Here is an 11,965-nt window from a genome sequence, read left to right on the forward strand (position 1 = left end):
CATCTAACCAACAACCATAAGTTTATTTGGTTCCTTCTGTCCACCACCAGCTTTGGTACCTCTTGCTTGAAGTTCACGGTAGTCAGGCCGCTGTGGACGGCCCTTCAGATGTAAGGCGAGCTGTCATATCACAATTGCTCACATAAAATAAGAGATCTCTGGGTCCTGCTGTGCCTTAGCTGGAAGAATGCTGCTTCTCAGGCCCAGGCCACCAGGGCATTGCCGGTCACTTTAGTCTGGCTGCCTCTACCCACTCACGGATGAGGGTGGCTTCCAGTTTACGCACCTCCACGACAGATGGAGGGTCTTTTGGGTTAGATGCTCTAAGAAGACAGACGGGGGGGGGGGGCACTCAGGTGGCAAGCATACAAGGTGAGCTTCATGCCCATCCAGCCCACATCCCACCACTGGCCCAGAGTCATCAAGGAGGGAAGCGGGTGGGCAGTGCCGCACTGACCTGAGGTCTAGGTGGTGTGCTCCCCCCTGGATGGTGACGGCAATGACCGATGTGCTCAGGTTGCTGGGAATCTGTTGGAGGAATCTGAGATGTGTGACCTGTGCTTTAAGCCATAGGTGGGCAGCCCCTCTCCCACCCTGGCACTGTCTGGGGGATGCAGCTGAAGCAATAGTGAGTTCACTGTGCAGCCTCAGATGGTGCCATTGGAAAAGAACGGTGGAATCTGATGGACCAGATGTTAGGCTGCATTAGTGATGTGGGAAAGAAGCCCTCAAGAGAGAGAAGAGCAGCAATGGCCCAGTGAGCCTGAGCGAGAATCTAGAACGGCAGAGGTTCTTTGAGGAGTCTGGCAAAGTGGGAACAGCAGCAGACACAGCCAAGCGTTGCCAAGAGTACCTATATGGGGCCATCTGCTGCCAGGTTGGGACTTACCCCGCCCCCTGCCCAGGGGTCTAAGTCACCGTTGGAGAAGATGATGTTGCTGGCAGCTTTAAGGTCTGAAAGGAACACAGTAAGTGGTGGCAGGGCATCCAGTATGGCCTTTACAGCTGTGAGCTGCATCTGGGGGTGCAGAACCAGCTCAGGACAGAGGGTAGGACCCTTCCTGGCTCCCAATCCCCAGTTCTTTACCGCCACCCCAGAAGCTGGTTCGCAGCCAGTCCCGCCGAGGCCACACGCCCCATGTGTCCAGGCAGTATTGCTGGCGGAGTTCCTCAGAGAACGGGATGTCGGGGAACATGTCTGTCATGTTGTTGCTGTCAAAGGTCAGATTGATCTCCGTACAGGCCTGCAGGTAGCCCACAGTGAAATAAAGCAGGCAAGCCACCCATTCCGACCCCTACACTTGGCAGTTTAGCTCCCCTGTGTCTACAAACCTGGTAGTCCCAGGCCTTGGCATCAGGGCCAGTGCCACAGCCAGTGGGGTCAGCACATCTCTGATAGAGCTGGTAGATGTCAAAACAGGGCTCCGTTCCAGAGGAGTTGTAGACCAGCCCTGGATAGGAGGAATGCTGGGACCCGCAGCCGGACGCTACATGCTCAGGCCCCTTCCCACCCACCTTGGAAGGAAGGCGAAGAGGTCCGTGGAGCGTGTGCCAGCAGCCTCTTGAACGGCTGATAGATACCTGCCTCACTCCCAGCACCCTGACCCACAGCAGGGCAGGACAGGCACGTAGGCTTTGTGACTGGGGATTGCAAAAGTCTCAGGCAACTGGAGTGTGCTCTGAGAGGAAGTCATGCTACCCACTTGAGCCTCTGCCCAGCTACAATACAATGTCCTTTCAAAAGCTGAACTCAGTCCCCTCCTACATCTCAGCCTACCAGACCAAGCCCCAGTTCAGGGCTCTGGGGCTTTTCCTACTCAGCTTTTACTGTTAGGGTCTCTCTACCCTTGGCCCATGAAGGCCAAAGAGTAGACCAACCTGTCAGTGCTCGTAGGCCCATGATCCTCTGGTTCTCTTTCAGCAGCCGTTCACAGCCCACCTAGAGAAGGGCAGCAGAATATCTCAGCAGAGGCCCCTTGCCCAGCTTGACCTTCCCTGGTCCCAGAATGTGGGTCAGGGCTGCTAGCCTACATGGCTACAACAGAATAGTATCTGATGGTGCCAAAGAAGGTGCTACGAGGCTCTTGGGCCAGGCCTGCACTGGTACCTGCACCTAGAGAGAGCCACCTAGAGCCACCTCACCTTGACAGGGTTGGCAGGAAGATTTCCAAGGAAGTCAGTAGGGTATGGGTAGTCCATCATGGCGAGCGTGGTAAATGCATTCCGAGCAAACCCAAAGAGCTGAGTCAGGTCCTTTGGGCTGGAAAGCAATTGGCAGGTACCAAAATTCTGCCTGATGGTGTCATAAGCTGGGAAGAGAGAGGCCAGGAGAGGAGGCTGAGGAAACTGCTGGCAAATGTGAAAGACAAGAATGATTACCCAAAGCGGGCAGCAGGCAGAGAAGGACCTCCTCACCTCCCTGGAGGAACAAGTCCTTGATCTGCTGGAAGGCATCCCGCACAGCCTGGGCACACTTGGGACTCTGGTCATAGAAGTCCTGAAGACAAGACCATGGTTGCTGCTGCTGCCGCCGCCGCCGCCACACCTGCACTAGCCTGAGGTACCCAGGAACCCTCACTCACCGCTGTGACGTCTTGGAAGAATTGGTAGGAGTCAACAAGGCCTGCAACAGCTACCACAGGAGCACTGGCTGCCAGTGCCCCCACCACCAGATGGGGATACTTCATCCTCATGTAGGCGCTCAGCATCCCCCCATAACTGGGGACAGAGCACAGGATTATGGCTGTGGAAAATGCCTGAGTGCCCAAGCCAGCAGCCTCACCCCATCCTCCAGGTTGAGGTTCCTGGGCTGGACCTTTCTCCTCCCCTTGGTCTTTCCCTGCTCAGAATTCTGCACAGTGTGGAAGGACTTGAATCTTTTAGGCCTACTCATTCTGACCCCAGGGCCAATGCAGATAGAACCTTTACTGGGGAAGGGCACCTGTGGGAATGGGGATTGTCCCATTAGTGTGGACAGCATAGTCTCTGAGGTCCAGTTGAGGAGAAGGTAAAACTAGACCCAGTCCTGCCATGTAAGAAGTTAAGGACTGAGAACACGGGCTGGGCAGAGGAGTGGAGAGCATGAGACATGTTTGGCCCTTCTTATATAGGGTGTCGCCAGGTACAACGTGGGCATCAGGGAAGGGTAGGAGTAGGGTTCCTTCAGCTTGGGTGTGGGTCAGAATTGTGTGTCCTGAAGGTAAATCAAGGACCCACCTCCCTCCGAAGGCTACGACGGGAGCATCCGGGACCCCAAGATCTTGCCGCAGGGCCTGGAGCAGCACGGCAAAGTCAGCCAGTGCCTGCTCCACGGTCAGCAGCTGCATATATCCACGCTGTGTGGACTGCACACCGAATGGAAGCGATTTCCCGTAGTACCGCTGCGGGAAGCAGGAAGGGTTGACTAACCGCTGCCTCTGCACTCCCCCACCTCCTTCAGCCCAGAGACTGCCGGGAAACATCCAGATACCCACGTGCTCAGCGAAGACAAGCAGGGCCCCCTGCTGTGCCGCCAGTTCCACCATGAAACCAGAGTTGTTTGCGAAGCTCCAGATGTCCCCTTCATTCCCGGTGTAGAAGAAAATGGGCCCCTCGCCCGACTTCCAGAACTTATCTGTGGGAAGTGAGTTTCCGTGAGGGCAGAGACAAGCCAGCAGAAGACTTGCCGTGAGGCCAACACTAACCTGACGTCAGGAACCGCTGTCCAAAGGTTTTGTTGCCGAAACTCTCAAAGTTGAAATGGTCCATGTATTGCTCAAAATAGTTCTCCTCAAAGTCGGGGTCTAGAACTCCGTCAGCTGAGGGCGGGTGCAGAGGCTCAGGAGCTGGCAGGGATCATCAGGGACCCAGGAGGGTCAGGAGGGTGGGCGGCCAGTAACACTCACCTCTGACTTGGAGGTTGCTTAGCCCCAGTGCCAGCAGCAGGACCAGGACCCGGGAAAGGACCCCATGGTTCACAGAGACACAAGGCTGGAAGCTCATGCCTGATTCTGAGACGGGCGCCGGCAGTCATGTGACGCAAGTCACATGACAGACGTGGCCGGCCGGGCAACATCACGTGACCACTTCGCAGAACCGTCCGTTCGTAGGTAGCCTGAGGACCACTTCTACTCCTCCCTCATGCATTGCCCTCTGGGTTGTATGATGTAATATTAAGGGTTCCCTGGGCTCCTATTGTGTTCTCACGGAGATGACCCAGGAAGCGGACGAGAGGTCTAGGGCGTGTCCGGTCTGTGTGGTCTCCCTAAGTGTCCAGTCGCTGAATACCACAGAGTGATGGAGGATCCTCCCACACTGGGATACTGCAGGGTATCGAAGTCCCCAGGGGTTGCTGGCCCCATATCTTCCACTGGCGGCTGGAGCTACGTCCTCATTCGGCACCACGGCACATCTGTGTGCCAGGCACTGAGAGCTGAGCTGGGACTTCACCAACATGGACTCAGTCGGAATGGCCACCCCGCCCCCAGCCCTCAGTACTGGTCAGCACCCTTCGTAATCCCAGGGCCAGGGAAATTGGGACAGTTCTTTCTGCCCTAAGAGAGTGGCCTCAGGAAGGTAGGGGTGTTGGGAATTGCTGCGGAGGCAACAGTGTCTCTGAGAGAGGCTTATCTAAGTGGCATCAAGGATCTCTGAGCTTCGAGTGTGTGGCCTCACTGTTCTCCTGACTGTTGGCACTGTGCCCATGCCCAGACAGAGTCGGGGAGACGGAGGGACAGGGCTTCTCTTGGAAGCTGCCCTCCACCTGGTGGCGGGGAGGGTACAGGGAAAAGAAAGAACCAGTTTTCTCTCGGAAACCCAGTCCTAGGTCTGGAAGAGGGGAGAGATCCACGGGAGTTGGAGCTTGGATTGGCTCAGCTGGGAGTGGAACATGTTCAGCCAGCTTGGGCACGGTCCGGTGGGACATGCAGCCCAGAGCTGTGGAATGCTGGGCACAGATCAGGAAAGCCCCATCCTGTGCAGATACCTACCTTCGTTGTTATGGATTCTGGGGGTGTCGGTGTTGCATTGCCCATACCTGCAGGATTTCATACCATGTCACTTCTTGATTCCTGCCTGCAATCTGTTTATACAGCCCACTCCCATATGCCCTTTGAATATAGAGACAGCATCTTCTGTAGCACAATACATGGCTATTTCTTTACTGTACATTTCTCTCTTCCTTTTTTATTCTTGGTTTTTGGAGGCAGGTTTCTCTGTGTGGCCCTGGCTGTCCTGGAACTCGCTCTCTAGACCAGACTGGCCTCGAACTCAGAGATCCGTCCACCTCTGCCTCCTGAGTGCTACCTCTCTTTTTATTTATGATTTAGCATCCTGGGAATTTTTCACAAGTTATCTCCCTTTTTTAATTTTAAAAATTAGATATATTCATTTTATTGTATGTGTTCTTCCTGCATGTGTGTGTGTATCACATGCATGCTTGATTTTCTTGGAGTCCAGAAGAAGCATTGAGATCTCTGGAACTAGAGTCACAGATGGTTATCAAACACGCTGTGGGTACTGGGAATCAGACCAGTGTTCCCTGCAAGAGCAGGAGGTGCTTCTAACCACTGAGCCAACTCGCCAACCCCTATTTTCTTCCGTTTAGTTTTTTTTTGATTTTTAAAAATTTTATTTTATAGGGGCTGGAGAGATGGCTCAGTGGTTAAGAGCACTGGCTGCTCTTCCAGAGGTCCTGAGTTCAATTCCCAGCAACCATATGGTGGCTCACAGCCATCTAAAAATGAGACCTGGCGCGGGCACACATGGAAGGAATGTTGTACACATAATAAATAAATTAATTAAAATAAATAAATAAAAGGTGAAAAAAAATTTATTTTATATACATTGGCGAATGTCAGTGTAGGGGTGGAACAGGAGTTACATACAGTTATGAGTTGTCCCATGTGGGTGCTGGGAATTGAAGCTGGGTCCTCTGGAAGAGCACTCAGTGTTCTTAACTGCTGAGCCATCTCTCCAGCCCCTGCCATTCTGAATGGAGAGATGTATATAGTTATCAATGTCCTTAATTTTGAGTTGGCCATTTCCCCTCTACCTTCACACTTCATGCACATCTACCTAGATACTTTTAAGTTTTAAAATGTTTGAGATTTTGTTATTATGTATACGTGTGTTTTGTCAGTGCACCATCTGTGTGCAGTCTGTGGAGCCAGAAGTGGGTGCTTAATACCCTTGGAACTGGTTACAGATGGTTGTTAGCCACACGCAGTGCTGGGATTTGAACCCAGGTCCCCTGGAAGAGCAGCAGTGCTCTTAACCACTGAGCCATCTCTCCAATTTAATTTTAATTTTAAACTTTTAGTTTTGTTTTTCAAGACAGGATTTCTCTGTGTAGCTTTGGAGCTTGTCCTGGAACTCACTCTGTAGACCAAGTTGGCCTTAAAATCCCAGAGATCTGATCTGCCTGCCTCTACCTCCTGAGAGCTGGGATTAGATGTGCCACCATACCCAGCCCTTTACTTACTTATTTATTTCTATATAGAGCACACTGGTCCACCTGTAAAGCATGTGCTATCACCGCACAGACCCCACTTTGGCATGGGTATGTTCTGGCGAGTCTCCCTCCATCTTGTCTCTGTCTTCCGTGAGGCTCCCTGCTTGGCCCTGGTCTCACTACCTGGTAGGGATCCTTTCATGGTAACAAACGTCTGACCACTTGAGTTCCTTCATTTCTCGGGCCTCAACTTCATCCAAGGGAGCTGAGGCATCACACGGTCGGTTGTGATAGGTCTCTTGCCAGGCAGAAGCTCCATGTCTTTTGATGCCTCATAGATTGGTCAAAGGGGTCAACAAAGCCTGACAAACTTCTCTGAGGAGTGAATGGGAGGTGGGGGGAGGGGAGGAACTGTGGTTGAGATGATGGGGGAACTGTGGTTGATATGTAAAAATTAATTTAAAGATTTTAAAAAGAAAAGGGAAATAAAAAATAAAAAGTAGGGCTGGAGATATGGCTCAGAGGTTAAGAACACTGACTGCTCTTCCAGAGGTCCTGAGTTCAATTCCCAGCAACCACATGGTGGCTCACAACCATCTGTATTGAGATCTGGCGCCCTCTTCTGGCTTGCAAGGTGTACATGGAGGCTGAACACTGTATACATAATAAATAAATAAATAAATAAACCTTTTTAAAAAAGAATAAAATGTTTAAAAAAATAAAAAGTAAATTGATCAAAGGAATTTCTCAAGTAAATGTAAGGAGCCAAGTATGGTGGCACATGCCTTTAATCCCAGTACTCAGGAGACAGGGGCTGGCAGATCTCAGTGAGTTTGAGGCCAGGCTGGTCTACAAAGTGAGTTCCAGGCCAGCCAGGGCTACATAGAGAGACCTTGTCTCAAACAACAATAGTATGAAAAATCAGTTTTCTAGACTCTGACTTGTGTGGCCCCCCTTGCTTCATGATCATCAAATACCATAAGTCTGCAGCACTATGAATTTTTTTTTTAAGACAGGGCAGTGGTGGGGCACACCTTTAATCCCAGCACTTAGAAGGCAGAGGCAAGTGGCTAGCCTGGTCTACAGAGTGAGAGTTTCAGGACAGCCAGGTCTATACAAGGAACCCTTTCTCGAAAAACCAGGAAGGAAGGAAGGGAGGGAGGGACAGAGGGAGAAAAGGAAGGAAGGAAAGGAAGGAAGAAAAGAATGGTCAGATGGAAAGACAGGCTTTCTAGTAGCTCAGGCTGTCTTCAGAATCATGGTCTCTCTGCCTCTTCCAGGTGCTGGGGTTATAAGCATGCATGCAGCTTGCCTAGATTTCCCGCCCTGTCTGTGCATTCACTGGTGGATAAAGGACTTCCTGAAGGTGTGGATGAGTTCTCCTAACGGTTCTGCTTGTTCTCATCCTGCTCCTCTGATGTTTGGCCTGCACTGTCATGTTTCCAAATAGCCCCACCAGCTTCTGCAGTTCTTATGTAGACACAGGTGTCACTACTGCCATAGATGAACGGTTACATGCCATCTGGTGACCACATGGCTCCCAAAGGTCTATAAGTGGTGGTGCGCCCTGTCCTTCCTAATTATTCACCCCTGCCTCTAGGTTCTATGGTTTCTTCTCTGCTCCTGTTTTTCTTATTGTAATTTATCATGATTTTTTGATATATATGACTAATAGGTCATCATTTGTTTTACTCACCTGGAAGACAGTGCATTTATTACTAGATCATTCGAATGGCCTTGTAAAGTCATAAAAATGATACTGCTTCCCCGCCTATAGCTGTCTGAAGGAGACTGTCCCCCATGGGTTCATAGACTTTCATGCTTAGACTCCGGATGATGAACTGTTCAGACAGGGTCTCACTGGGTAGCTCTGGCTCATCTTGAATTTACGGAGATCTGCCTGGCTCTGCCTCCCTAGTGCTGGGGTTCAAAGTGAGCACCACCAAACTTGAAACAAATACTATTTATTGATTTTTCAGACAGGGTCTCACTGTGTGCCTTGTCAGGTCTCAAACTCATAGAGCTCTGCCTGCCTAAACCTCCAGAATAAATAATGCGAATATTTGGTTGGTTTTTTTTTTTTGTTTGTTTTTCGAGACAGGGTTTCTCTGTGGTTTTGGAGCCTGTCCTGGAACTAGCTCTTGTAGACCAGGCTGGTCTCTAACTCACAGAGATCCACCTGCCTCTGCCTCCCGAGTGCTGGGATTAAAGGCGTGCGCCACCACCGCCCAGCAATGCGAATATTTGTTAACACGGTGTAATTCTATAGTCTGCCTGAGACCTGAGCGATGATGGATGTATAATCTGAAGTTCACTCCTCTCATGATGCTTAGGTTTTATGTGTTTGTTGTTGTTTCAAGACAGGGCTTTTCTGGGTAGCCCTGGCTGTCCTGGAACTTGCTCTGTATGCCAGGCTGACTTCAGACCCAGAGATTCACCTGTCTCTGCCTCCCTCAGAGATGCGATTAATGGCATGCACCACCACCACCCTGCTAGGTAGAACCTTTGGTAACCAATTCCTCATGAGTTGAGACCTCTCATGGCATATGCTATGCACCTTCCTGACTCTCAAGCCTTTGGGCCTTGATCGGCACAGATCAGAGCATGCACTGCCTTTCTGCACCAAAGTCAGGCGTCACCCTAATCTGTGTATCACATAATTGTCAGCAGACCCCGCTTAAAGATGCAGTTGGGTCTCCTCATGAGCCGTTGGTAGTGTTTTGTCTGTACCACCAAATGGCTTATTTGGAGGGGGAAGGATCATGTTCACTAGAACCCTTTTTCCTTTTTTTTAAAAGACAAGATTCCTGTTTCCCTGGCTGTCTTTGAACTTGCTTTGCAGACCAGGCTGGCCTCTAATTCAAGAATGTGTATGGGGGCTGGAGAGATGGCTCAGCAGTTAAGAGCATTGCCTGCTCTTCCAAAGGTCCTGAGTTCAATTCCCAGCAACCACATGGTGGCTCACAACCATCTGTAATGAGGTCTAGTGCCCTCTTCTGGCCTGCAGGCATACACACAGAACATTGTATACATAATAAATAAATAAATATTTTAAAAAAAAGGTGTATGATGGGATTAAAAGAATGCACCATCAGACCTGGCTTACTAGATTCCTTTTCTAATGAACGGAATCCTTTTTTTGTTTGTTTTTGAAGACAGGGTTTCTCTGTGTAGTGTTGGAGCCTGTCCTGGAACTGGCTCTGCAGACCAGGCTGGCCTCAAACTCACAGAGATCCCAGGGCTGTGATTAAAGGTGTGCACCAGCCGGACGATGGTGGCGCACGCCTTTAATCCCAGCACTCGGGAGGCAGAGGCAGGCGGATCTCTGTGAGTTCGAGACCAGCCTGGTCTACAGAGTTAGTTCCAGGACAGGCTCCAAAGCCACAGAGAAACCTTGTCTCGAAAAACCAAAAAAAAAAAAAAAAAAAAAGAAAGAAAAGGTGTGCACCACCACCACCCAGGAAGAATGGAATCCTGCTGACCACAGGCTAAGCCAGTGACAGAGACCAGCATGTTATGTCTTGGATAATTCACAAGCTATCTTGATTTCACTGGGCACTTGGGATTTTGCTTGGTGCTCATGACCACTGGCAAGCATGGGTTTCTTTAGTCCACTCCAGTCTCAGTTACTAACAGCAGCAGCTCTCAAATCACATACTTCGGACCACACGGTGAGGGTCACAGAACCACTAAGAAAGGTTAAAGACTGAAAGGTTAAGGGCTGAAAGCAAAAGCAGGGAGCAGATGTAGAAACCAGGCCACAGCAGGCTGGATGGAAGCGAGGTTGGTTCTTCGTACCGATGATTTTCCGGGCTGGTTTCCTGACTAGTGATGGGTTTGATGGGTACTAGAGATGGAGATACAACAGACTTCTACTGTATAAGATGGAAGAAACCCATGTAAGGCTCAGTATAAAGACCGCTGTTTTCGCCAGGCGGTGGTGGCGCACGCCTTTAATCCCAGCACTCAGGAGGCAGAGGCAGGCGAATCTCTGTGAGTTCGAGACCAGCCTAGTCTACAGAGCTAGTTCCAGGACAGGCTCCAAAGCCACAGAGAAACCCTGTCTCGAAAAAAAAAAAAAAGATATTTGTTTAAAAAAAAAAAAGACCACTGTTTTCTATGCAGGAGAACCCAGAACAGGCCCAGCCTGCTTTCTCATGACTACAGCTAGACCAGAGTCCTGTGCACCTAAGGGCACTGCTGGGCCCTCCCTGCTACCCCTATGGATAAGGGATAGAACAGGGAAGTTTTATTCAGCCCATGGGTATAGGAGCTATGCTGTAGGGCAAGCTATTTATGTTTCCTGCACACATGGTCCAAGTAAATGCTCAAACCTGAGCTCCCTGCCTCATGTTTGCTCAAGGTTTGTTTCTGAGACGGGGACTCACTATGTAGTCCTGGCTGGGCTGGAACTTGCTATGTAGACCAGGCTAGCTTCAAACTCAAGAGATCTGCCTGCCTTCGCCTCCCTAGTACTGGGACTATAGACGTGTGCCACCACACCCAGGTTCCAGCTACATGTTTACCATGTACACTCTGGCTGTGTGTTTCTGGGTGCCTGAAGAGCTCCCCACATGGCAAGCCTGCCTGGCCTGTGGTTTCTCTGAATCTGAAAATGTTCTCAGGTCTCCTTCCCTTCTTGAGGTCACATTTAGTATTGTGCTTGTTATCTTCCCCCACACACTAACGGCCAGTCCCAGCAATGCTGCCAAGGGATGCTTTATGCTTTCTATTGTCCTAAAAAAAAATACCTGCTTATCAAAATGGGAAGTGCATATGGGCAAGCCACCAGGCCCACTACAAGTCTTTTCTGGGCTGTGCCAGGTCTTGGGTTTTTACAAGCTCCTGGTGAAAAGGTAGATAGAAGCAAGGAGGGCTTCATGGGCAGCCTGCTGTTCCAAAGCCCTGTCCCTTGGATATACCCATCCCTGTGTCTGTCTGTGTGCACCTGAGGCTGGAGCTGTCACAGAGCGCTTGCCCACCATGCAAATGAAGTGCTGGATTCATTCCCACCACCCCAAACTAAGCCTTGTCAGCAGGGGCAGATGTCCAAGGTCATCCTTTGCTTTGTAGCTAATTCATGGCCAGCCTGGGATCCGAGATCCCCCCCCCCCAAAAAAAAGATAAACCAACCCCTGCAGCTTGGAGTTACCGAAAATGTCCTATCTGTGAAAATAATGTCCACTCTTTCAAAAGTCAATAATCTTTTCAGGGCAGTCTGGGACTAGGAATGGTGAGGTGTGACTATGGCGAGCTCTATGGTGAGGGAGCAATTACTCATCTTGATTGACAGAGGGGTACACGAAACATAGCCACACGAAAGCTCTATAAGCACTGTACTCTATCACCCCCAGTTTGATACTGTCTTATAATCATGTAAGATGCAATCACCTGAGAAATGGGTGAAGGACATGGAGACCTCTTTGAATCTTTTTTAAAAACTCCTTCAAGAATTCACCCATTGGGGCTGGAGAGATGGCTCAGTGGTTAAGAGCATTGCCTGCTCTTCCAAAGGTCCTGAGTTCAATTCCCAGC

At 50.3% G+C, this 11,965-nt stretch overlaps 1 protein-coding gene across 1 annotated transcript; it reads right to left on the bottom strand.

Annotated features, from left to right (window-relative positions):
• Positions 1 to 9: 9 nt before the first annotated feature.
• Dpp7 (dipeptidyl peptidase 7) lies at positions 10 to 4,024 on the bottom strand. Its single transcript, XM_041674820.1, has 13 exons — positions 3,885 to 4,024; positions 3,684 to 3,797; positions 3,474 to 3,613; positions 3,217 to 3,380; positions 2,583 to 2,718; positions 2,416 to 2,497; positions 2,143 to 2,309; positions 1,879 to 1,939; positions 1,333 to 1,451; positions 1,088 to 1,244; positions 890 to 954; positions 458 to 528; positions 10 to 323 (listed from the first exon to the last, which is right to left on the bottom strand). The coding sequence occupies exons 1-13, from the start codon at positions 3,979 to 3,981 to the stop codon at positions 227 to 229; spliced, it is 1,470 nt and encodes a 489-aa protein (XP_041530754.1). The 5' UTR covers positions 3,982 to 4,024; the 3' UTR covers positions 10 to 226.
• Positions 4,025 to 11,965: the final 7,941 nt, after the last annotated feature.

The sequence above is a fragment of the Microtus oregoni genome, unplaced genomic scaffold (assembly GCF_018167655.1).
Source record: "Microtus oregoni isolate MIOR12 unplaced genomic scaffold, Mior012 000025F_ref0000491, whole genome shotgun sequence".
NCBI classification, from domain to species: domain Eukaryota; kingdom Metazoa; phylum Chordata; class Mammalia; order Rodentia; family Cricetidae; genus Microtus; species Microtus oregoni.

Bases quoted from the DNA above. Each gene is read 5' to 3' on its own strand.
- Dpp7 (XM_041674820.1), bottom strand. From the start codon at position 3,981: ATGAGCTTCCAGCCTTGTGTCTCTGTGAACCATGGGGTCCTTTCCCGG. The intron at 3,798-3,884 runs GTGAGTGTTACT...ACCCGCCCTCAG, and splicing joins AAGCAACCTCCAAGTCAGAG to CTGACGGAGTTCTAGACCCC. The intron at 1,940-2,142 runs GTGAGGTGGCTC...GCCCTTCTCTAG, and splicing joins TTCCTGCCAACCCTGTCAAG to GTGGGCTGTGAACGGCTGCT.